General features: G+C 40.9%; 1 protein-coding gene across 2 annotated transcripts; it reads left to right on the top strand.

Annotated features, from left to right (window-relative positions):
- Nucleotides 1-808: 808 nt before the first annotated feature.
- Nucleotides 809-22,865, top strand: LOC121299518 (nitric oxide synthase, brain). 2 transcript variants are annotated; one of them, XM_041227279.1, is made up of 28 exons: nucleotides 809-1,636; nucleotides 3,121-3,247; nucleotides 5,093-5,230; nucleotides 5,851-5,978; nucleotides 6,616-6,778; nucleotides 7,102-7,193; nucleotides 7,534-7,675; nucleotides 8,101-8,240; nucleotides 8,998-9,172; nucleotides 10,033-10,134; nucleotides 10,427-10,621; nucleotides 11,657-11,742; nucleotides 12,041-12,185; nucleotides 13,430-13,534; nucleotides 13,799-13,857; nucleotides 14,162-14,278; nucleotides 14,818-14,992; nucleotides 15,388-15,526; nucleotides 15,855-15,933; nucleotides 16,055-16,248; nucleotides 16,797-16,966; nucleotides 17,213-17,423; nucleotides 17,939-18,026; nucleotides 18,537-18,658; nucleotides 19,045-19,193; nucleotides 19,404-19,598; nucleotides 20,262-20,380; nucleotides 20,579-22,865. In XM_041227279.1, exons 1-28 carry the CDS (start codon nucleotides 933-935, stop codon nucleotides 20,592-20,594), a joined length of 4,275 nt encoding a protein of 1,424 aa, XP_041083213.1. In that variant the 5' UTR covers nucleotides 809-932; the 3' UTR covers nucleotides 20,595-22,865. The 2 variants fall into 2 exon arrangements, with proteins under 2 accessions (XP_041083213.1, XP_041083212.1); XM_041227278.1 differs by lacking the exons at nucleotides 809-1,636; nucleotides 3,121-3,247; nucleotides 5,093-5,230; nucleotides 5,851-5,978; nucleotides 20,579-22,865 and having other exon boundaries at nucleotides 6,694-6,778; nucleotides 16,052-16,248; nucleotides 20,262-20,384.
- Nucleotides 22,866-23,487: the final 622 nt, after the last annotated feature.

The raw sequence follows: 23,487 nt of genomic DNA, 5'->3' as shown, positions 1-23,487 counted from the left end.
CACAGGTTATGAAACTAATGGCTAACAGCAATGGGGAATGGCACACAAGCAAAGTGAACGGCACGATTATGTTTGTACTCATCTAGCTTGATTGATACAACTGTCATTATTTAACCCTATAAAGCAGTATGCAGTTCACCGGTACACAAAGCATGGCATGCCTATGAATTCTTTCTGTTCGTGCTATGCACCTATGCAATATTTAAGTTACTGAACGCAATTACATTGTTTCCTTATATTGTTTTTTTTTATTACTTGAAACGTATTTATGAGCTGAATTATACATCTGAAACCCGAACTGTGTTTATTCATACACATTAGGACCGATGTAGATTGGACACGTAGCATGAAGCACATTATAAAATATGAGGTCCATCTTCAGTAACTGGTTTTGAACAGTCTGATCTGTCTGCTCCTGCCAGTATTCGCAGAAAACAAAACCCTTAATGTCATTACATTATTTCAATAACCTCCCCTCCCTCTGACGCCCGGCTCCATTTGAAGACCACTCTTTGAAGATCTCCCTCTATTAGAACCCTCCCTCTGCTAAGACTCTTTTATTCTGCTTGGTGGATGTACAGTGTGCCTGTGGAATCAATAAGGATAATCCTTAATACATCCCTGTCTTGCTTAACAATTACAATCTTCCGCATTATGTTTTATACAATTTGGTTAAATATAGTCAAAGATATTGAGATCTAATAAGACTAGTTATTATCTCAATCACACTCATTGTAGTCAATTACTGAGCTATTAACATTGTCTGAGCCTCATTTAACATCTCTTTATTGTCTTCTCAGGAAAGACAAGCACCGTTCTGAAGAAGTGTGAGAAAAACCAAAATGTGATTAAAACCTGTTCTTATACCAATTCAAGTAACAGTTTCTTCAAACGCGTTTAACATTGAATCATTGTCCTCCTGAAACCTAACCATGGAAGATACTGATTTCTGCGTCCAGCAGCTGCAGCCCAATGTCATTTCAGTGAGGCTTTTCAAGAAGAAGGTTGGTGGCCTCGGGTTTCTGGTGAAGCAACGTGTCTGCAAGCCTCCCGTCATTGTATCCGATCTGATCAGGGGAGGGGCTGCAGAAGAAAGTGGTCTTGTTCAAGTAGGAGATATTGTCCTAGCGGTTAATAACAAGCCTTTGGTGGAAATGAGCTATGAGAGGGCTTTGGAAATGCTGAAGAACATCTCTCCAGAGACTTACGTGGTTCTGATTCTGAGAGGCCCAGAGGGATTTAGCACTCATCTAGAGACTACCTTCACTGGAGATGGAAGATCAAAGACTAGCAGAGTCACCAGACCTCTGTTTCTGGTGCCCAAGCTTATCGATTGTTCTACAACGGCAGGCATGCAAAGTAACAAAGAACCATTAAGAGAGCTAGACCAGAAACCAAACCCCCTCATTCAGATCAATGGCATTGAGTCCTCCTTGATCAGCCAAGATATTCTGAAAGAGGCTGATGGCTCAACAGATCACAGTCTCAACTCCCGTACCAATGGTGGGGCTGAAAATAATGACCTTCTCAAAGAAATCGAGCCAGTATTGAATTTGTTGAAGAACAGTAAAAGGGAGATCAATGGGGAAGGCTTACATAAGACTGAGAAACGAGATGTGGAGGTCCAAGTGGGCAGGTAAGGAATATAATAAATATATAAAGGGCTATTTATAGTGAACATGATCATTGTTTATGGGAAGTAGCACCTAGAGAATTGATAGGATTTCATTTTGTTAAATTATTAACTTTTTAAATTGAATTTTAACTACAGCAGTGCAAAAGGAATTATATCCATGTGATTTTCAATAAGGAAATTAATTTAATGTTTCAAAATGACCATATAGTAATAATGATATACTAGAATAATTTGCAGTGGATAAATTTGAAGCCTGTCATTATGTATACTTATTTAAATGATGTGAGGTCTTTATCAGAAGCCTAATTCTTACCTACTGTACATAGGAACACTCTAATTAAAAAAGTCACCAAGCCCTTGTATTACTGCTTATGATGACTTATAGATATCAGTGGACTCCTGACAATTTGGAATATAAGATAATACATTTAAATAGTGTGGTGCAACCACATTGTAAGATATTCAAGGGGAAATCTAATTTTAAAGCATACTACTGTAAGTGAAACACTATGGCTTTGGTTCTTGGTGTCTAAACAACTTGATATAGCTACTGTGTAGAATCTGATTACCCTGCGAAGGTCCTGATGAAATCAGATGGCTGTGTATTTAGGTGAGAGGAGGTTTCCTAATCTTATCACTGTGCCTTTAGTAAGATGCAGTTGCTACACTATAAAAAGGAAAGCACTGGCTTTCATTTAAAGAACTAGGAACCGTGTTTATTTCAGACTGGGACTTTGTCGAACTGAAATTGGGATAAAGAACAAATTTTAGAACCAAGCCTTTTGCCTTTTGTTCTTAAAGAACAATGACAGGTGTCACCTTTTGTGTTTTATGTCATCACATGAGAGCTTTCATGCTCTTAGACCAATAGAAAAGCTTATTTACCAAAGATCATGTCTAAAGAGAAAAAAAACAGCAACATAGCAACATAGCAACATAGCAACACCCTATCTTCATGAACACACCTTCAGAGTGTATTATGTATTATATGTGTCATAGTTTACTTGGCTGTGTTGCACAAAATGCAGTGGTGGTCATGCCATGTCAATGGCTTAGATCACTGACCCCCTGCACTTCCTGTCAAAGTTCAAATACCTAAGCATGCCAGAGAAAGCAGTGGGAGACCCATTCCTATTGGGAAACCATAAGCTTGGTGTTTACTTTGGTCAGGAGAAGGTAGTGTTTTTATTTTCCTTGTGATCATCTTCATTCACCTTCAGTCAATAAACAGGCAAACAATGACATGCTACTGTATTCTAATTTCAAGCGTTCAACACTTTTGTGGTACACTTTCACACGGCCTCAAATCCAAAAGACTGTTATATGAAAAACACTCTGATTGCTGATAGATTATGTAACTTTTTCCAGTTACTTTAAATTACGATGGAAAGCCATAGTAGTCACTGCCAACCAGGTGGATTTTTCATATAAAGTGGTGTCCATTGCTTCAAAGCATCTGCAATGACAGTGTCGTGTGTTTACAGGGAGCTGGCTCAAGTGACTCAGGAATCACTACAGCTGGCCGTGGACAATGACAGAGTGTTTGATGACCTGTGGGGAAAGGACAACATGCCAGTGGTCCTCAACAACCCTTATTCTGAGAGCGTGCAGGTACAGTGATAACAACACATACCCTTAGGGGTTTCTAGATAGGAAAGGAGCCTCCACTAATTGACAGAATTTCAGGTTATCTTAATCCGGACGCCTTCTCCTTGCAGCTGGCTTCATCCCAGGAGGGTGGCTCCCAGTCTACTTGCCCTGCTACCTAGCACCATGGCATTTTCTCATCTATTCAGTCACTCACCCAGCTTTACATGAGGCACCAATCCAGTGGATTGCTATAGATGCCAGATAAAAATGGGATCTCAGTAAATAGAGTATGAAATCCTTCTTCATGGTTGTACGTAGAACACTGTTGGAATATTGTATCAATTAACATCAGTTTACTGTACAAATAACCCTAACCCTGACCCTAACCCTAACCCTAACCCTGACCCTAACCCTAACACTAACCCTAACCCTAACCCTAACACTAACCCTAACCCTAACCCTAACCCTAACACTAACCCTAACCCTAACCCTAACCCTGTCATCGTTTGTTAGTGGATTTCCACAGAGCTCAGTGTATGCCGTGGACGTGGCGATGTTGTTTATTCTGCTAAGAGTGCCATGTCTGAATCTGCTCAGTGTCTATTTCTGTCTCTGATTCCTCCTACAGCTCTCCTGCAAGCGAGACACTTTCATCTTAGTGACTTTCTCCTGTTCATTTCTTGAAATAAGTAACAGTATTTTTAATATGAAGGCAGGGAGAAAAGCTATCATATTTCACTCCCCCCAACCCCTCATCTAGCCACCCTCCCTCCCTTCCTACTAGACCAATACAGATCACTTTTTTTGTCAGGTCAATTGGTGTTATTTCCTGTAGCGTTTAGCATTACAGAATAATTAGCCACATCTGCTATTCTTTGGTTACTTACTGAAAGTAATCATCAGCCATTATTGTGAAGTCCATAAGCCGGGGCCAATCAAAACATAAGCTTCTCAGGATCTCATTGTGAGCTTTCTTAGACCTTGGCATGTAATTGTTAGAAAAGGCAATGCTTCTGAACAGAATGCCATGAAATAAATCAATTTTTAGAAACATTACCCTTATCATGATTAAACACAGGGAACATCTCTCCATTCACTTTTATTTCTTGAGCAAGCACAGCAATTACAAAGTAATTAAGCCTTTTTTTTGGTAGCTATACTCACTTTAACTCCATTTCAAAATGATTGATTTCTTTTTATACACCCAAGTGCACAACAAGGTTCTTTTTTTGCATGAATGGAGTCCGGTTCTATTTAACTTCCAGGGTGGATGAATTGCAATCATTCTTCAATCAATGGCTGTACTGTGTAAAGATGCATCACTCGCTGACAACTTTACCTGCTCTTTTTTGTAGTTGCACATTTTGCTCAATGATATACTTTTCCTTTCAACACAATATTGTTAAACCAAAGTATTCAATTCATAGAAATCAAAGGGATTGCAAAATAGTCTGCTTCAGACCGTCTTTTGTTTTGTATCTCATGGCTCTGCCCAGCTGCCTACATGTATGTCATGAAATGGGGTTTAGACAAAAAAAACAAAATTTCAAACCACACACTGGATCCAAAACCTAGAAAGTTAACTTTTCTCCAGTTTACCGTTAGCGAGTCAACCTCATCGCTAATAATACATCATAATCCAACAAAACCTAGTGTATTTTATGCATGATGGCTTTCTTTATATATCAATGGTGGTACATTATATATTTATTTTGGTGGTTTGTAAGTGGTGAATGTGCAAAGATCATAAACAAATGATTTCAAACCAGGTCAGTCTAACAAAGGAACGCTACCATGTGTCCTCCAATCATAATGTCTGTCTGTTTGGTTTTGAGATTACAACTTGTGGTTTCATATCCTCTACAGACCTTGCCCCCAGGAAGAGTATCCCCTACCAAGAATTTGACAAATGGCAGTCCGTCTAAGTGTCCTCGATTCATGAAGATAAAGAACTGGGAAACTGCCTGCGTGTTTAATGATACTTTGCATTTAAAATCAAGTAAGGTAAGGCTGATCTGTGTCAGGTTTATGCTAACACTAGCAGTGGCTTATATCTCTTCATTAATGCAGTGTAAAGAAAACTAAACTTCTATCATGTTGAGCAGTTGAAGAGGTATTTCTAATGTTGCCTAGCTATAGCGATAGCACGATTGAAATCTTACCTGACTGGGCTGCTCCTCCCTGCTTATATATGAAGCTGCTCTCCACAATGACTTCCGTCTAATGTTGCTGTTATTCAGTATCCAGGAGGTAATTGAAGGCAAGTGCTGCATAGCGTAACGAGGCTGTCAACCTGTCCTTTTGCACTGACCCGCTGGGGAATAGTACTCTGCGAGGAGCTGGGTTGTGTTAATCACATGGCAAGTGGCTTGTCAATACAAAATATATCAATCTGAAAACGCAAATTTAAATATTACTTTTACATTTGAAAGTATATAGGTTTGATATATATATCCTATATTGAAAATATATATATATTATAGTATTATAATATATAATATATATATCGTTAACATTAATCTTTATACTATGATATTATTATAAACTAGAATTTATAGCAAGAGTAATTATGAAAATATGATGGTACAATTTCTGCATTTTGTGTGTTTTTTCCCCCTATGCAGTTGCCAATCTGCACAGAACAGGTTTGCATAGGCTCTGTGATGACCCCAAACCAGCATGTGAGAACAAATGAAGAATTACTCCCACTTGCAACTGATTTCATTGACCAATACTACACTTCCATAAAAAGGCAAGACAGGCTCTATTGTTGACTATGACTAACCGGCTTTGAAATCTTTAGTTAGAGCAGATTATCTGAAACTAGGGTTTTTTAAATGTTCCTGCACTCCAGGTACCATTTTCCACTTCTTTTCCTTATCATTGTGCAGTTAATTTTGTATTCCATTTTTTCACTTTAAATTTACAGTGTTATGTGGAGATGAGGAGATACATTGTCTCAGGATCTAGACATAACACATTTGTATTTATTATGTCCTCAATGAGTCTGATTACAAAATCCCTTTCTAGCCTGATCGCTGTCGTGCTTTACTGAAATTGTACACACCTGGTATTAATTGCAAATATATCCTTTGGAAGGGACACGCTGTTCAGCACAAAAGATTTGGGGGCCAATGGAGGGCTTTCTTCTTTGTTTTTAGAAATGATAGAAGGTGCATCAGTGAAAAGGTTGCTGGTGTTAATTGCAAGTGGAAAATGGAACCCTTTTTTCAAACCTTAAAAAGTGTTTCCACTTTTGAAATACCAGTGCATCTTTTTTTCTTCAGCTGCTGCCCCTGGTTTAAGAAATGCAGAAAGTTGCAATCAGAGAGGCGTGATTCTGACAGGCATTTCCTTTCCTGTGCTTTCTTTACTGCTTTCCCTCCCAGATTTGGCTCCAAGGCTCACGCTGACAGACTGGAAGAGGTGACTAAAGAAATTGAAGTTTCCGGGAGCTATCAGTTAAGAGACACTGAGCTCATTTATGGGGCTAAGCACGCCTGGAGGAACGCAGCCCGTTGTATTGGAAGGATTCAGTGGTCCAAACTGCAGGTCAGCATGAGCCTCTGTGTTTGCATATTCATGCACATTCCTCTTTTTCAAAGGCTTCAATGCCTTTCAAAGTAGCCTCTGGTAACCCTAATTAACTTAGCATGAGCGTTGCATTTTTAACAAGGATCCATATCAGGGACATTCACTATACAGCAACGGCCTTCAGTGCTATGGATCATGGATCTTTACAAGAAGCAAATTGGAACTGCAGTGTTACAAAATAATTGTTGGGTAGAGTAACTTGTTTTTGGTAACGTGTAAACTCCTGGTATCCAGGCACGTCAGTTCTAACTGCGTGTGGTACATCTTTTCTTTGTCTCCAGGTGTTTGATGCCCGGGATTGTACTACAGCTCATGGGATGTTCAATTACATCTGCAATCACATTAAGTACGCTACCAACAAAGGAAACCTCAGGTGTGTCCCGAGACTCAGGGTCCAGTGCAGGACAGCAATGCTGCATTACTGCAAACTAATGCCTGCTTTACTATATTCTACATCCACTTCTTTCTTGTTCTGCAAGACTCTTTGTAGTCACTGAACATAAGCATGCATGGGTGCCAACCTGTAGGGTTGACGATCTGCTACAATGTAATTCTATTTTAACTTTATTTCAGTGCAGATAAGATAACAAGAGGTTTTTTCTTGTTTACCACATTCATGTGTATATGGATTAAACTCAGTAATGGACAGCTATAAATATCCGGGAATCCTGTATTTCTCAATACTGAAATATCAATGCATGTTTTGTTTTTAGATCTGCTATCACTATATTCCCCCAGAGGACAGATGGCAAGCATGACTTCCGCGTTTGGAACAGTCAGCTGATCCGCTATGCTGGCTACAAGCAGCCGGATGGCTCTATTCTGGGAGATCCTGCCTCTGTGGAACTAACTGAGGTAAACGCCTGGATATAAAGATAATATATTTTAACACATCTTACCTTGAACGCAGTCCTGTTCACTGTGGCACAGCACTCGCGTGTTTCACGGGAAATGTGTCTTTGGGTTTTAAAGGATTATGTTTTAGCACCAGCACTTGTTTTTGATTTCCTGAATGCAATCATTGCACATAATCACATGACTCATAGGAGACACAGTGATTGGGAAAGCAAGCTCCACCTACCTTTGGAGCGCCCTTCCTTTGCTTAGTTTTGTAGTACAGGTTTGTTGCATGATAAACCCTGCAAGCTTTTTGAGCTAATATTCACGAGTGAGATTCATGGGGGAAGCGGGGAGGCTGTCAAGTTCATTAGAAGAAGTTGAATAGGAAGAATCAGCTTGAAAAGAATGTGTGCATTGATCCACAGTATTGTGTTGTGTAGATCTGCATTCAGCAAGGATGGAAGCCGCCTAAAGGACGATTTGATATCCTCCCTCTCTTGCTTCAAGCCAATGGCAATGATCCAGAGCTCTTTGAGCTGCCTGCAGATCTGATCTTGGAAGTGCATATGAAACACCCCAAGTAAGTGTGCACACTGCAGCCGTGCAGGTTGAGAGCTCAGAGCGGGCACGGGGCGGGGGGTGCTTCTCCGGGTTGCTAGGGTGATGGATAGGTGGCTTCTCTGCCACAAGCTCTGCAAATGGAAATGTTTCATGCTAAATGAGCGGGGGAGTCTCCTCATGTTGATATGGGAGCATGGTTAATAATAAAAGCAGGAACATCAATGCAGATCCTTCAGTGCCAGGCGTAAAGCTGGCTGCTGCCCAGAAACATGCGATAGAAGACTTTGACTCGCTGGCCGGCTTAAATCCTATGAATGATACAACTGAGCTTTATTTATTGCATGAGAGAGGCCATGACATACATTATGTAGAACCCACATGCTAAGCTCCAGTTTGATCCACATTCCTACATTCACTTGGGCAAGTTTAATTCATAGACAACAGCACAGATTGAATATCACAGCCTATCCTCGACTATCAAGTGAAATGATATTCTCTGGATATTTGGTTCCAGTGTTTTCAATGGGCAATGAAGTATACTTTCCATGATGGCACATGCTGCTTTACTGCGTCTCAGTGTTGCACCATACTGTGTTGGCCTGACAGTTCAGGACTGCAAACTAAAATCAGTCTCATCGGGTTGTTTGTTTATTTTCTTAGACCTCTGTAACAGTTTGGCAATGTTAAGTTGATAAAACACTTGCGTGCTTTGCTGAAAAACCAGTGGTGATAAGAATGCATGAAGTGGTTTCAAACCCGTTTGTGTTTTGCGGCAGGTACGACTGGTTCAAAGATCTCAGCCTGAAATGGTACGGGCTCCCGGCAGTGTCCAGTATGCTCCTGGAGGTCGGAGGTCTGGAGTTCACAGCCTGCCCCTTCAGTGGCTGGTACATGGGAACAGAGATTGGGGTCCGGGACTATTGTGACAGCTCTCGCTATAACATTCTGGAGGTACTGCGGGCTGTGGGGTGTCTGGTGTGGGTCTGTGTGATCACAAGCATGTGTTACTTAGACTGGGCTGGGTGAATATTGTTTGCTGATCTGAAGTTATGGCACAGGTGCAGAATGATAGGTCACGTTGTTTACCTGGTGCAGAAAGACGGGCCAGTATAAAAGTGCACTCTTTCAAACACGTGAAGCGTTTTCTTTGAGCCGTTGCTTGTTCTCGACATCGTAATCTTAACCCTAATTAACAACTGATTCAAATCTTAAGATCAGTATTAGAATTCTCTCCCATGCCGAAATTAGGTTTTACATTTCAATGTTTGATGTTCTAACTGATACCCTCAATAAACAGCTTAGCACTGCTGTAACAGCTAAGTGTAAAAGAGAACAACAAAAAAAGCCGTCCACACATCAGAAAGTAAAGAACTCTTACCCAGACGTGTATCCCAGCTGCTGGACAGGTCCCATTTGTTTTGTGAACACCTGATCGTTTTCCTTTCGTCTCTTTTTACAAGCATAATAGAGGCACTTTAAAGTAATCATCTGGCTGATCTGAATCCACATGCAGCACTTTGCATATCAACTAAAATGTAAAACAGGGCCTTGATGAGAACACTGGAGACCCCTTAGTAAGATTTCAACTCCATCACCCACCCACATATCAGCCCGATTAACACAGCGACCGTACAAGAGGCACAAGTCCTTTTATTTTATAAGGTTTTACATCACGCACTCTGAGGTCCCAATCATTGTAATCTGGAGCCATCATGCTGTTTAAAAGGATGTTTATTATAGATATGTGTTGATTTCTGTACGCTTTGGGTTTTTATAATAATATTACTGTATTTATGTCCACCACCTCACAGGACGTAGCTAAAAGAATGGGGTTGGATACCAGAAAGACATCGTCTCTGTGGAAAGACCAGGCATTAGTGGAGGTTAACATTGCTGTTCTGTACAGTTTCCAGGTAAGTACATTTGCTGTATATCTGCATGGTCTTTTTTCAGCTATGCATTTTCCATTTTTTCAACTGCAAATATTGGACTGCATTGTGCCAGTGTGTATTGGTTATAGGCTTATACCACTGCTATATGTCAAAATATTGTAACACCCCGCTAATCGTTCATAGCACTGAGCTACTGCTGCACCTCATTTCATTGTTCTGAAAACTTGATGTTATTCCCCCTTTGCTCTGCACTTCATTTCAAAATTCAATCCGGTTTGTTTCTATTTGTGTTTTTTTTGGTTTGTCGCTGCAGAGCTCGAAGGTCACCATAGTGGACCATCACTCTGCCACGGAGTCCTTCATGAAGCACATGGAGAATGAGTTTCGGGTTCGAGGAGGCTGCCCTGGGGACTGGGTGTGGATCGTGCCTCCCATGTCAGGGAGCATCACGCCCGTCTTTCACCAGGAGATGCTAAACTATCGCCTGACTCCCTCCTTTGAGTATCAGGTAATTCAGATGAACAGCGAGCCCATAATTAGAACAAAGCGTACGAATGAGAGGAGAGCGATGCCTGTCCAGTTCCTAGTGGCTGGCTGATCCCAAAAACTTTGTCAAGTACTAAAGGATCCCAGTGATTCAGCATCAACAGCGTGGCTTGGTAAGCCGTGTGTCTCCTACCTTACTGTAACTTGGTCTCCACTTAATTTCCAACTTTGTCCTTTTTGTGTCCATTTTACAAAACTTCAATCAAGTTCCACCTCCACACATTGAAATCCCTAATGATCCCAGGGCTCTGTAGCTGGATAAACATTTAGTACCATTCCAATAAAGATACTAATAAGAAACTCAGGCAACATGGGGACCACAGTGTACACTCAGGGTAGCCAGGCCACAATCCTTTCTGTCTGCCAAAAGCAAAAAATGTAGCGTACTACTTTTTCTTTTTTTCTTTTTTTTAATTATACCTCTCTATTTGATTTAATGTAGTTTTGGTTGAGAGGAGGGCTAATTGTATTGTCTGCAAAGGAACCGTGTTCTTTCACTGCTAATGCACAAGGCAGTGCTTGAAGAAAGGAAGCAGGGCTATTAGTGATATAACGAGTCCTGCTCACAAAAAGAATATTACCCGTGAATTATTTCCCTAGCAGCGACTATACTTTTAAACACCTGTTTCAATTCATTATATAGTCTGATCTTGCCGACTGTTCTTTCACACCAGCCTGAAAAGGTTTAATACATGTCAAATTTTAATTTATCACAGCAGATTAAAAAAAAAATATCCTTGGAATACTCATGACTGGAAAGGGGTTAATGACTCTAATAGTGATCTGCTTGTTTTAGCCTGACCCTTGGAATACTCATGACTGGAAAGGGGTTAATGACTCTAATAGTGATCTGCTTGTTTTAGCCTGACCCTTGGAATACTCATGACTGGAAAGGGGTTAATGACTCTAATAGTGATCTGCTTGTTTTAGCCTGACCCTTGGAATACTCATGACTGGAAAGGGGTTAATGACTCTAATAGTGATCTGCTTGTTTTAGCCTGACCCTTGGAATACTCATGTCTGGAAAGGGATTAATGGGACACCAACCAAAAAGAGGACTATTGGATTCAAGAAGCTGGCAAAGTAAGTCTGAATGAGCTGTTCTAATCCCACTCCGAACCTTACTTTAGCAAAACACACAGCTAATACACTATTCACAATGCCTAAATAGGGCAAATTAACTGAGCACTTTTAATGGCAAATCTTGTAACTGTGTAGGGAACTTGAAATGAAAAGTTGGATGTGAATTTCCTGCACATGTGGTTTAATGAACTGGAAGTATTGGGTATTGATGGGTTGTTGCTACTTCCAGAAGTTCTGTTTTTGTTAATTTACATGCAGTACAGACACAACTTTAATCAGTCTTGTTTTCTTTTTACAGGGCTGTCAAGTTTTCTACAAAGCTAATGGGTCAGGCTCTGGCTAAGAGAGTCAAAGCGACCATACTGTATGCCTCTGAAACTGGGAAGTCTCAAGTCTGTGCAAAAACCCTGTGTGAAATTTTCAAGCACGCTTTTGACGCAAAGGTAGCCAAACTTTCATTTAAAAAAAATAAAAATAAAAAAAAAAAACATTAAAAAGAATGTTATCTAACGCTGCATAAAGACAGAGGGAGCATATTTGAATAACACATGCAAAAAGAAAGAAAACACTTAACAAACAATTCTGTGTCACATCTCTAAACATACAATACATACAGCTGGGTTTGGTTGTTTCTTTTCATTTATTACAAAGATAACAAAACTCAGATCCCAGACGCTTCACAAAGTTAAGGATAAAACAGTAGATCATGTTTCTAAACACTTTGGACTTGTATAGGGGTCTAAGAAAGAAAACTCCACTCACTGCAGACCAGTAAATGAATCCACAACAGTAATATGTATATTGATGCCTATTTCTTAAAAAGAAATGCTGAAACGATTTATAAGGTAGCTTTTCTGTAAAGATACTTAGTTTTGAAGCAATTAAACATCAATGAAAGCAGCCAAACATAACTGCAGTGTGTGCATCTGAACAATTGAATTACTGCCTTTTTAATCACAAAAAGCACAAAACATACATCGCCAGTGTTAACTGAATGGCATTTATCATACTTCGGTTTTCTTGTGAAACATTACAAAAGCCAGAAGGTACAAACGCTCAGTGAAGCCTTTTAAATTGTAAAAAGAAAAATAAAGTGGTCTTCTGGCCCCCCAGGGCGAGTAAAGGAAATGTCTTTTCAGCCAGACATTCTCTTTTAGAGTTACTCTTTTCTGACAGCTGGGATGAATCAGGCAAGTGAGAAATGTCTATTAGTGTCCTTCCTGTTTTAGCAGAGAGGACAGCAGAGTGAGGCTCTTCAGTCTGAAACATGCGCCCCACACTTACTAAGCCTCATTTCTAGCGAATCTCCAGTGGTTCATTTTGCCTTGATTTAACAAGCTATTGCAGATTCAGAAGTCTCTATACTGTGCCTACAGCATACTGCCTAGCCTGTTCCTAAAACACCCAACAATTTAAACAGCTGATATTTATGCTAAATTAAACAAGCGCATTTGAATTATTTAAAGTGGGAGCAACATTTATTCATCAAATCTAGTTACATGAACTAATCATTTTTAATTAAATGAAAGAAATCCGTTTAAAAAATATGAATGCATTGCAAAGAAATACAAATTCATTCAAATGAACCTCTAAGCTCATGGGATCTTCACTGCTGACATGCAGACTGAAAATCCAATAGCAGTAATGCCAATACAGCTGCATCTTTCTATTGGTGTGTGCCATGTAGGTAATGTCTATGGACGAGTATGACGTCGTGCACCTGGAGCATGAAACCTTGGTGTTGGTGGTGAGCAGCACATTTGGAAATGGGGACCCACCTGAAAATGGGGAGGTAGGTACACAGACTAGTATTGCCAAGCCTGCAATTGCATTTGTTTCCTTTGAAATTATACCATACCCTTATAAAAGCTTTCCTGTTGTTTTATTACACTTTTCTATATTTTAGTATGGGAAACTTGTATAAGGGGAACACTGAGGAGTCTAACAATGGAGGAAAACATTGCAACAATAATTTTAGTAGGCTGGATATAAATGTATCCAATTAGCAGGATTTGTAAAAGAAGATCCTTTGTTCCCCCTTTTGTTTCACACTTAGAAATTTGCCAGTGCTTTAATGGAAATGAGGCATCCACACTCCAGCTCTGAGGAGAGAAAGTAAGTACAAATTATAATGTGATTCCTTAGCAGGCTTACTAAATTGATCATTAATGCCATGCAGAAATCATGTGAAGACATTGAAAAAGACTACTAGACGAAACATTTCTACTGCGTTTTAATGCTTAAGACACAGGCTTCACTGAAATTAGATACAGCAACTAATTTCTTTCTAAACAGTTTACCAGATTATTCCCGTGTGCTCTGCAGCTTATTTTCTTTGTCTAGCTTGTTTTTTTGTTTCGTGGTTTGCACCCCCGTCAGATAATAACTTGCTGTCAATGTTAACAATCCCCCCTCGCAGGAGTTACAAAGTGCGCTTCAACAGCGTCTCGTCTTACTCGGATGCTCGGAAATCTTCCAGCGATGAACCCGAGATACGAGACAACTTCGAAAGCACTGGGCCTCTAGCAAACGTCAGGTAAGACAGCCACTCCGAGACTGGGACCCGAAAGGCAGCGGCTACATGCAACTTCAATAAATCCACGTGCATGGGTCAAAACTCAAAGGGGAGCGTGACGGCAGCCAAACTGCAAAACAGGTCTGCAAAAAGTATATCTCTATTTAAACCTGCGTGATCTCCAGTAGCTGATTGATGTTTGCCTTCTGGTGTTGGTGTTGATCTAATCAGCTGAAGAATTGAACACCGTTTTCCTTTCACTGTATTTTGTTCCTGCTTGGCGTGATTTGCTTGTTGTCCCCGGTATTTGCATCACTAAAGACAATTCTAATGCAGGTGAATACAGGTCTCTGAACCATGAGGTTTATACACCTTATGGCTGTGGTACTGAGACTCATCGCTTTTTGGATGCTGTTGGAGTCAAGGTACCCCAGGCAGAGCATTTCTTGTGAATCATTTCCACAAATTTTGACGGTATAGAACCTCGTGCAGTAAAAGTGGTAAGACCAGTGCAGGACACCTGCTAATAAAAAGGAGTTTGTCTTGTCTTTGATTTGCAGGTTTTCTGCGTTTGGCCTGGGATCCAGGGCCTACCCTCATTTCTGTGCCTTTGCCCGGGCAGTGGACACTCTGCTGGAGGAGCTGGGCGGGGAGCGCATCCTCAAGATGGGGGAAGGGGATGAGCTCTGCGGACAGGAGGAGTCTTTCCGAATCTGGGCCAAGAAGGTGTTCAAGGTACTGAAGCGCTGAAGCATGTCTACCTGTCCTAGATCACCGACACAGTTTGGGACATTTGCAATGCATTCTGGAACTTGTAGCCCCACTTTTCTTAAAGAGATAAAAGGTGTCTCACCTCATAGGGAAGCAAGTAAAGAACACTGTCCCAAACTGTCCCAGTGAACCCATAGTCAGATAAAAGGACAGCTTTGTACTGCAGGACACTCTTATTAGGCTTACAGAGAATGTGTATTAGTAACATATGTTTTGTATATTAGTAACAGAATGAGATAATGATGCTCCACAAAGTATACTGTTATTGGACACGTGCATGAGTGCCATACCTCTATATATATATGAATGTATGAATCCCACATGGTTTTTGTCTCATGTCTGCCATGTGCTCTGACTAGGCGGCCTGTGACGTGTTCTGCGTGGGGGACGATGTGAACATCGAAAAGGCAAACAACTCCCTAATCAGCAACGACCGCAGCTGGAAGAGAAGCAAATACCGCCTGACCTACACAGCCGAGGCGCCTGAGCTCACACAAGGTACCTGCTGACGATTGCAGCGGAGTGTAAAAAGGCTGAGTTGCACTAAGTGACGCTCAGATACCCGGGTGAGCACTAACATATCCGACAGAATCCAGTGTCACAGCCCTTGTAGATGTAAAAGCAAAGTGCTAAAGCATTGTGAAAACATGGTACAGTGAAGCCTGATTAAGGTTGATAAAAAGCATGATTCCAGTTGCACCAAAGATTATGCAATTATAGACCTCTAAAGCTCTGTATACTATGGCTCAAGACAATCTTACTGGAGACTCTGTGCTTCCAGGTCAACTCGATATTTCAATTTACTTTCAATTTGCTTCACCAACAGCACTCTTCAGCATCCACAAAAAGAAGGTTTCTGGAGCAAAACTCCTGTCTCGGCAAAATCTGCAAAACCCCAAATCCAGGTACGTTGATGTATTCTAATTTTTGGAACATGGTTCACTTTATTTTTGGTATTGACCAAATACGCGTGTTTTGATTAACCGCGCAAGCAGTTTAAACGTGGGACTGTGCTCCAAACAGCAGCCGCGCCACAATATTCCTGCGTCTCCACACAAACAACAGCGAGGACCTCCGGTACGAGCCTGGAGACCACCTGGGGGTCTTCTCAGGGAACCACGAGGACCTGGTCACGTCCCTCCTGGACAAGCTGGAGGACGCCCCTCCGGTCAACCAGATTGTGAGGGTGGAGTTCTTAGAGGAGAGGAACACAGCTTTGGGTGAGTTACTTTCAGCACTTTTGTAGTAAGAATATAGATCTGATAGAAGAAGGAAACTAACAGCCTGGACCTTCAGCCAGGACTGTGTGTAAATGTGTAAAGACCAATTCAATTACAAGTTCTGAAATGTGAAGCCATTCATGAAACGTTAAAACTGTCAGCCCCTGAACTCATCTAGGTTCTTCCAGTACGTTTCTGGATTGGTTAATAAATGGGGGAGGGGGCTCTGTTTCAGCAATGGGACAATTTCTCAGTGTTAGTTTGCCCTCATTTCGTGTGTTGGCCCCCAGATTGTGTTTCTTTGTGAATTTGGCACATTCAGGTGGGAACTGCACAGTTAAGTTTACTGCGATAGTTTACATTTGTACAAATGTTTCTAAAATGTGGCTGGAGAGAAGCTGTGAGAAGGTTCAGGATGCAACGATACTGAGCAGGGATCATTTAAAAAACACATCAGCTCCCCGAGACTGGTTTAAAACAATGTACAGCATGACCTTGCTTACCGGCTAGGCATTGATGCTATTATTCTGTGGTTGGTTTCTTTAAAGGTGTTATTAGTAACTGGACAGACGAGAATCACATACCGCCTTGCACCATATTCCAAGCCTTCAAATATTTCCTGGACATCACAACCCCGCCCAGCCCTCTCCTGCTCCAGCAGTTTGCTTCTCTGGCGACAAGCGACAAGCAGAGGAAGAAGCTAGAGGTTCTGAGTAAGGTGAGTTCTCCCTGGCGTTAGCTCAACAGGGATCTAACAATCCAACCACATATTTTATTTCAACAAACGTCTAAATCTAACCATATGGTACAAGTGGCTGCATCCTCATCAGGAAGAACTGGACCGCATGGTAAAAGCACAGTAACCACAATGGCAAACTCCCATGCAACATTCCAAAGTTTTTTTTTTTTAAGAACGCTGGGATCGTTTCCCTCTTTAACCAGTGGCCCGCTTCCTGTTTTCCAGGGGCTGCAGGAGTACGAGCAGTGGAAGTGGTGTAACAACCCCACCATCGTGGAGGTGCTGGAGGAGTTCCCCTCTCTTCAGATCCCCTCCACCCTGCTTCTCACACAGCTGCCTCTGCTGCAGCCCCGCTACTACTCCATCAGCTCCTCCCCTGACATGTACCCAGGAGAGATTCATCTCACTGTGGCTGTAGTCTCGTATCGCACAAGAGGTAGGAGGGCTCCTCCCCAGGGTCACTTGGGATTAGCAGTGGCCAAGCAGCAACGCTTCACAGTGTGATAAAATAATTGTTGATATAAAGCTATTTATCAGGTTGCGTGGACCAGGGTTGTGCTGCTACTCATAATTGCCTTTAAGAAGTATTTATCGGCAGGTAATAAATAATTCCATTCATTAATGTGTTGATTTAAAAACAAGAAAGGTTGTCCTTCCCTCACCTTTACAACCGAGTACCAGTCAATGGCATTAACGTCCACATTCAGTGTTTTAGAAGCTGATTGGAAGCGCCTTTTCCTCTGGTCCGGGACGCAGAAATTTTTACTGCCTACCGAGGCTGTAAACAAGTTCATTGCCATCGAGTGGTGCTCGATTGTAAAGGTGAGGAAAGGACAGCCTTTCTTGTTTTGAAATAAACACATTGATGAATGGATTAACGTAATACCTGCCGATACATACGTCTAGTGTGCAGTGAATTTCTGATCGTTTCCTTGACTGTTTCACTCACAGATGGTGCAGGACCTATTCACCATGGGGTCTGCTCCTCTTGGCTCAACAGGATAGAGGCAGATGAGACTGTGCCATGCTTCGTAAGAGGGTAAGGGCCCTATTAATAACATGGGATTGTCCAGCTAAACTTATTTTTTGATGCGCTGGTATAAATAATAATTGTTTTAATGCATTGCATGGAGGAGAGTAAAAATTGCCGTGGTCCAATTCAGACCTGTCATTAGTTCCCAATTAAGAAAGGAAGTTGACCAAAATGAAAACCTTGAGTGTTACTGCTAGCAATAACCAGGTGTAAAAGTTTTTTTTTTTTTTGAATGCCTAGATTGTATGTTTCTAAGCGTGCGGTGGGTGCCTCTAATCAAGTTGGGAGTGTATTTCTCAGGTGCACGCTATGCTGTGTCAGGTTTGTCAAACAAAGAGTGGAAGAGAAACTTTTTCTAGAGCCTGTTGTGGTTTAAATGTTTAGAATACTTTGTCATTGACATTCTTAGTGCGAGATCTACGCTCTCAGTGATGTCAAAAGTGTGGGTTGCTGGTAATGGGTTCCAATGCGGAAGTGCCTTAGAATTGTAATGATAGTGTGAGATCAATGTTCTAGAGCTCCATCATTCCGGATGCCCAAAGATCCGAAGGTGCCGTGCATTCTGGTGGGGCCGGGGACTGGAATTGCTCCTTTCAGAAGCTTTTGGCAGCAGCGCCTCTACGATATTGAACACAAGGGTAGGTATCAATACTGAATACATGAATTCGATAGTAAGTCATTTAATGCATTTATCAAGTAAAAATCACGAGAGAGAGAGAGAGAGTAGGAGAATAGTCAGCAGGGTGCACACACAGTTTCCACTACCAATTCAGTGCTAAATATAAGGCAGATTGCATTAACGCCTACCCAAGTGGCTCACTGATTTAAGTACAATGCATTACTGAACATTTGGAGTTAGATTTGACAGTCAAGTGGATGCACATGAAGTCATAGGCACATGAATGATTTAGCATAATGAAGTACTAAGATCAATGGACAGTGGCCTATTCTGATCGCCTGTGCTACCAGCTACCCAAGTGTGCACATGTCTCTCCAATGCCTGTATGTTTGGTTCTTTTCTTAGGCATAAAACCAAGTCCTATGATTCTTGTGTTTGGCTGCCGGGAATCCAAAATCGACCACATCTATAAAGAGGAGACCATTCAAGCCAAAAATAAAGGTGTTTTCAAAGAACTTTACACGGCATACTCCCGGGAGCCTGGGAAACCAAAGGTACAGTGCTCTATTAATAAAGACCATCTGAACATCAAGGGTGCGCTCCCTTAAAAACAGAGAGAGAGAGAGAGAGAGAGAGAGAGAGAGATACAAGGATTTAATACAAGTTGGACTGTATCGTTTCTTCTTGAAATTCACGCTAACCTTCTTGCATCGGTTGTATCTAAGCGCTGATCGACATGTTAATAACGGCTCTCGTTTGCTCAGAAATACGTTCAGGATGTTCTGCGGGAGCAGCTGGCCGAGCTGCTTTACAGCACCTTCAAGGAGCAGGGTGGCCACGTGTACGTGTGTGGGGACGTGACCATGGCTGGAGATGTACTGAAGACCATCCAGAACATCGTGAAGCTGCAGGGGAACGTGCCCCTGGAAGATGCCGGCATTTACATCAGTAAACTGAGGGTAGGTGACAACGAGACTTAGAGATGCAGCAATACATCCCTTCACTGGTCACTGGTCATTGACCGAGCCTCAATTTAACATTCCCTGATTGCTGTCCTGGTACCTTATTTGGAGCCTCATGCATATATTATATTACTAGCACATGCATGTTCTGTGTTGTATTGGAAGGCTTTCATGAAGACTGCATGTTTCTTTTAATTCTTGCTTTTTAATAATAATTGTTTCTCAATGCATTGCCTGTATTATAATACTATATGCATGCTATTGTGCACATGCGTGTTTTCATTTGCATCTGACGGCTTTTTGTCGACACAAAACTTTGTCCTTGCTTTCGAATAAGAGTGAGCTCAATTATTCAAGTAGGACACGGATTGTTGATTGCACCTCTAACTTGGCTTCAGTATGGTTTACTCTCAGCTGCAACTGCCATCCTCAGTAACCATGGAGAGAGAAGAATCCGTTCGCGTGGGGGAATCACAAGACAGAGCTCTCTGTGACGACCCGCCCACTCAGAATGCTCAGCTACAGCAGATTTCTATTGGCTGCTGTCATTGGACGTGATTACTGGACACAATGGATCCTTTCCCTCCGCTGGCGTTCCAGAATCTGCAAAATTGACACTCTGATCCTGATTATTATTATTATTTTTTTTTTTTTTTTCAGGATGAAAACCGATATCACGAAGATATCTTTGGTGTCACACTGCGCACCTACGAGGTTACAAACAGACTCAGATCAGAATCTATTGCGTTTATTGAAGAAAGCAAAAAGGACTCTGATGAGTAAGTATTGCACACAGTATTATATAATGATACCACATCATTTACTAGTTATGGGTAGCAACATGCTGTTTTTGTAAATGAAAACCCTTATAAATACATGTTCCCAGCCTTTTAACTTTCCCAGCTTCATTTCTTTGCAGTCCTATGAATTCAATGGTCTTATTCCTGACAATCTAAATGCCTTTCCTTGTTACCCAGGGTTTTCTGTTCCTAGTACCACGCAGAGTCTTTACCTTATACAGCCACCAGGGGGAGCTCCTGATGCCCAAGCTTCGCACTGCAGCTCATCAAGTATACTGTGCCAAGTTTTATACTGAAAACGTGCCATCACTATTTTCTACAGGAAATGCTTTGTATCTGTCCGGCTGTGTAGTCGTCCTGTGTCTTTTTTGCTAAAGTGTACCGTTTCTTTTGACTGTTGCTGAGACAACGGATTTGCGTGTGCCCGAATTCAAGCACCGATTTATTGCATGAGAAGAAATATGTTCTATATTTACTATTTTAATGTTACAATGTATGCCTTTACCTAAAAAAAAAAAAAAAAAAAAGAAATTAAAAAAAGAAGATTATTGGCCCTATTTACAAAGCTAACTTACCTGTACTTAAAGTTTTGTAAGCGTGAAACTTCTCTAGGCAATGGTTTAAGCTTTGTGAACAGGGCCTATATATATATATATATATATATATATATATATATATATATATATATATATATATATTATATATATATATATATATATATGGATCCTGTGGTTATAATAATTGGAAGGGCTGTTATGAAGGGGTTAAATCATGCTGTTCCATTGCTTATATAGTAATATGTTTTCTTTTGCATGAATCTATTTATTTGGGGGTGAAGTTACTGCTAAAACACTTTGGTGGCTGAGGCTTTTATACTTAATACCCACACGGTATAATTGTGCATTCTCTGAAGCAATGGTCTTGATTAAATCACCATGCAGTGTTGCTACACTGCTTCCTACAGAGATGTTATTTAATAGCACTGAAGTGCTTCTCTGGCTATAGAATCCGCTCTCTAATTCCGAGTCAATTTGAGTATTTAAAATGTAATGTATTTATTTTATTGTATAATGTCATTCTTCAAATGTATGTCTGTAAGGTGAAATAAACACAATGATTATTATTTATTGAATTGTTAATACAATTTATGAAAAGCATGAACAAAGACAACAGATATCAGTCCAAACTCATGTATATTATTTAATGTCAGCTAAAATAAAATCTTCAGAATATTTTCTTTGTCAAGATTAAAATGAATCTCTTCATGAATAGTGTTTACTGCAATGTATTCAAATAATTTAATTTTACAAAAGTACAGAAAGCACGCTGCCTTTCTCACGACAGTTGCAATGATGCGCTTTTATGTACAAAGCAGAGTTTCTGTATTTTAACCTGGGCGCATGTGTTATGCTGAGGCTATTCAAAACCCTTTCAGTAATGATCAGTCCCCTGGATTCAGTAATAATCACAAGGTCTGACAGCAAGTTTAGTAGCCCCTGAAACTGTAAACTGAAACCAAAACGTACCCTAAACTAGTGTACCGGTAATGGGAACTAAACCTGCTACCGCTAAACTAAACACTGTAAAACAAGAACCATCTGCAGCAACACTGACGTACAGAACTGCACGAGTATTTCTGGTCTATGACTACAATAATAACAGCAAAGTATTGGGCATGATTTGATCAGTTGTTTTTACAACAGAAAAATAAACAGTAGAACTACCTTATCAGGCTTGGGCTGATTCCATTTATCTACAAAAAAAAAAAAAAAAAAACAGCAAAGATTTCTAGCCCACAATCATTTCTTGTTTTACAATACCAGTTGTCTGCAGCTTATGGATAAACATTACTCTTGCACGTCACTGGCGGGGTCAGTCGAGTCCTGTACAGAAGTGTGGCTTATGTTATCGACTTGCATGCCTGTAAAGTTAAACTGTTGTTTATGCATGAAAAAAATGGTGACGAATTACTGTCCAGCTTCTAACAATTGTAACAATTGCTTGGAGTTCAACAGTAGTCATTGATAAGAATGTAGTGCGGACTAAAGCTGGTCTTACAGTGCAGAAGTCAGTGCTTGGTCCTCACCTTTACTCTTGCCTGCGCTTGATAACTCTCCTCAATAAGTGAGCTGGTCTGACCACATGCATGCAGCTGCAGCCAGCTCATCCAGTATTAGTCAAACTGCATGCTGCTTGATCACCCTGCTAGCAGGCTATAAACGTGACAGAACCTGCCTTGGGAGATCTTTGATCTTTTCTACAGGGACTGGGGGTGGGGCCATGCTATCCGTTTCCTATGAAAACCTCCAGTGAACTGAACTGTCTTTCACATTTTCATGTGTCCCTTCCATTGGGTTCCTACTCTTGCTTCGAGTGTACATACGCCCTGCATTTATTTAGTTTGGGTTTATGAGGTGGTATAGCACGGCTACCATATGACTCCATGTACACTAGAACAGTTTGGGACAGTTCAGGCTTTTCAACTCGCATCCCAATGCATTCTGGTAAGTGTAGTCCTGCTGTGAAAGGTACCTGAGACAGGTAAAAGATACCAGAGTGCATTGCGATGTGAGTTGAAAAGCCTGAACTGTCCCACACTGTCCTGGTGTACATGGAGTCATATGGTAACTCTAGTATGGGGTGCTCTGATGGCTACAACAGTTAGACATGTGAGGTGGCAGGTTGAAGGTATTTCCACTGGTACAGCTGGGGTTGCCACTTCTGTGGTACAAAAACCCGGGACCTCTGAACGGAAGGAGGGTTGTTAAAAGTTTAAATGAACGAGGGAAACAGGGATAGGTGGCAACCCCAGGCACAGCATGAAAAGACCATTTCAACAACTCAGTTACAGCTTTGTGTGTTACAGCTTGAGGTTAAAATGTCTAATCTATTAAACTGTAGACTCCTTATTATAGGAATGTGTTTTTTTCCTTTTTCTTTTTTCAGTAAAAATGTTTGTTAAAAATTCTATTTATTCTAATTTATTCTCCTGATCATTTTTACGATTATGTTTACCTGGAATGAAAACTGTTTACACTCTACAATGTAAAATGTGCAAAAACATATACAGTACATACAAATTCATA

The sequence above is a fragment of the Polyodon spathula genome, chromosome 25 (assembly GCF_017654505.1).
Source record: "Polyodon spathula isolate WHYD16114869_AA chromosome 25, ASM1765450v1, whole genome shotgun sequence".
Lineage (NCBI taxonomy): Eukaryota > Metazoa > Chordata > Actinopteri > Acipenseriformes > Polyodontidae > Polyodon > Polyodon spathula.
The sequence above is the reverse complement of the archived record's forward strand: the minus strand, read 5'-3'. Positions and strand labels throughout refer to the sequence as shown.

Coding starts and splice junctions, on each gene's coding strand:
- LOC121299518 (XM_041227279.1), top strand. CDS start 933: ATGGAAGATACTGATTTCTGCGTCCAGCAGCTGCAGCCCAATGTCATT. Junction 13,858..14,161: donor TCCAGCTCTGAGGAGAGAAA/GTAAGTACAAAT, acceptor CCCCCCTCGCAG/GAGTTACAAAGTGCGCTTCA. Junction 15,527..15,854: donor GGCGCCTGAGCTCACACAAG/GTACCTGCTGAC, acceptor CTTCACCAACAG/CACTCTTCAGCATCCACAAA.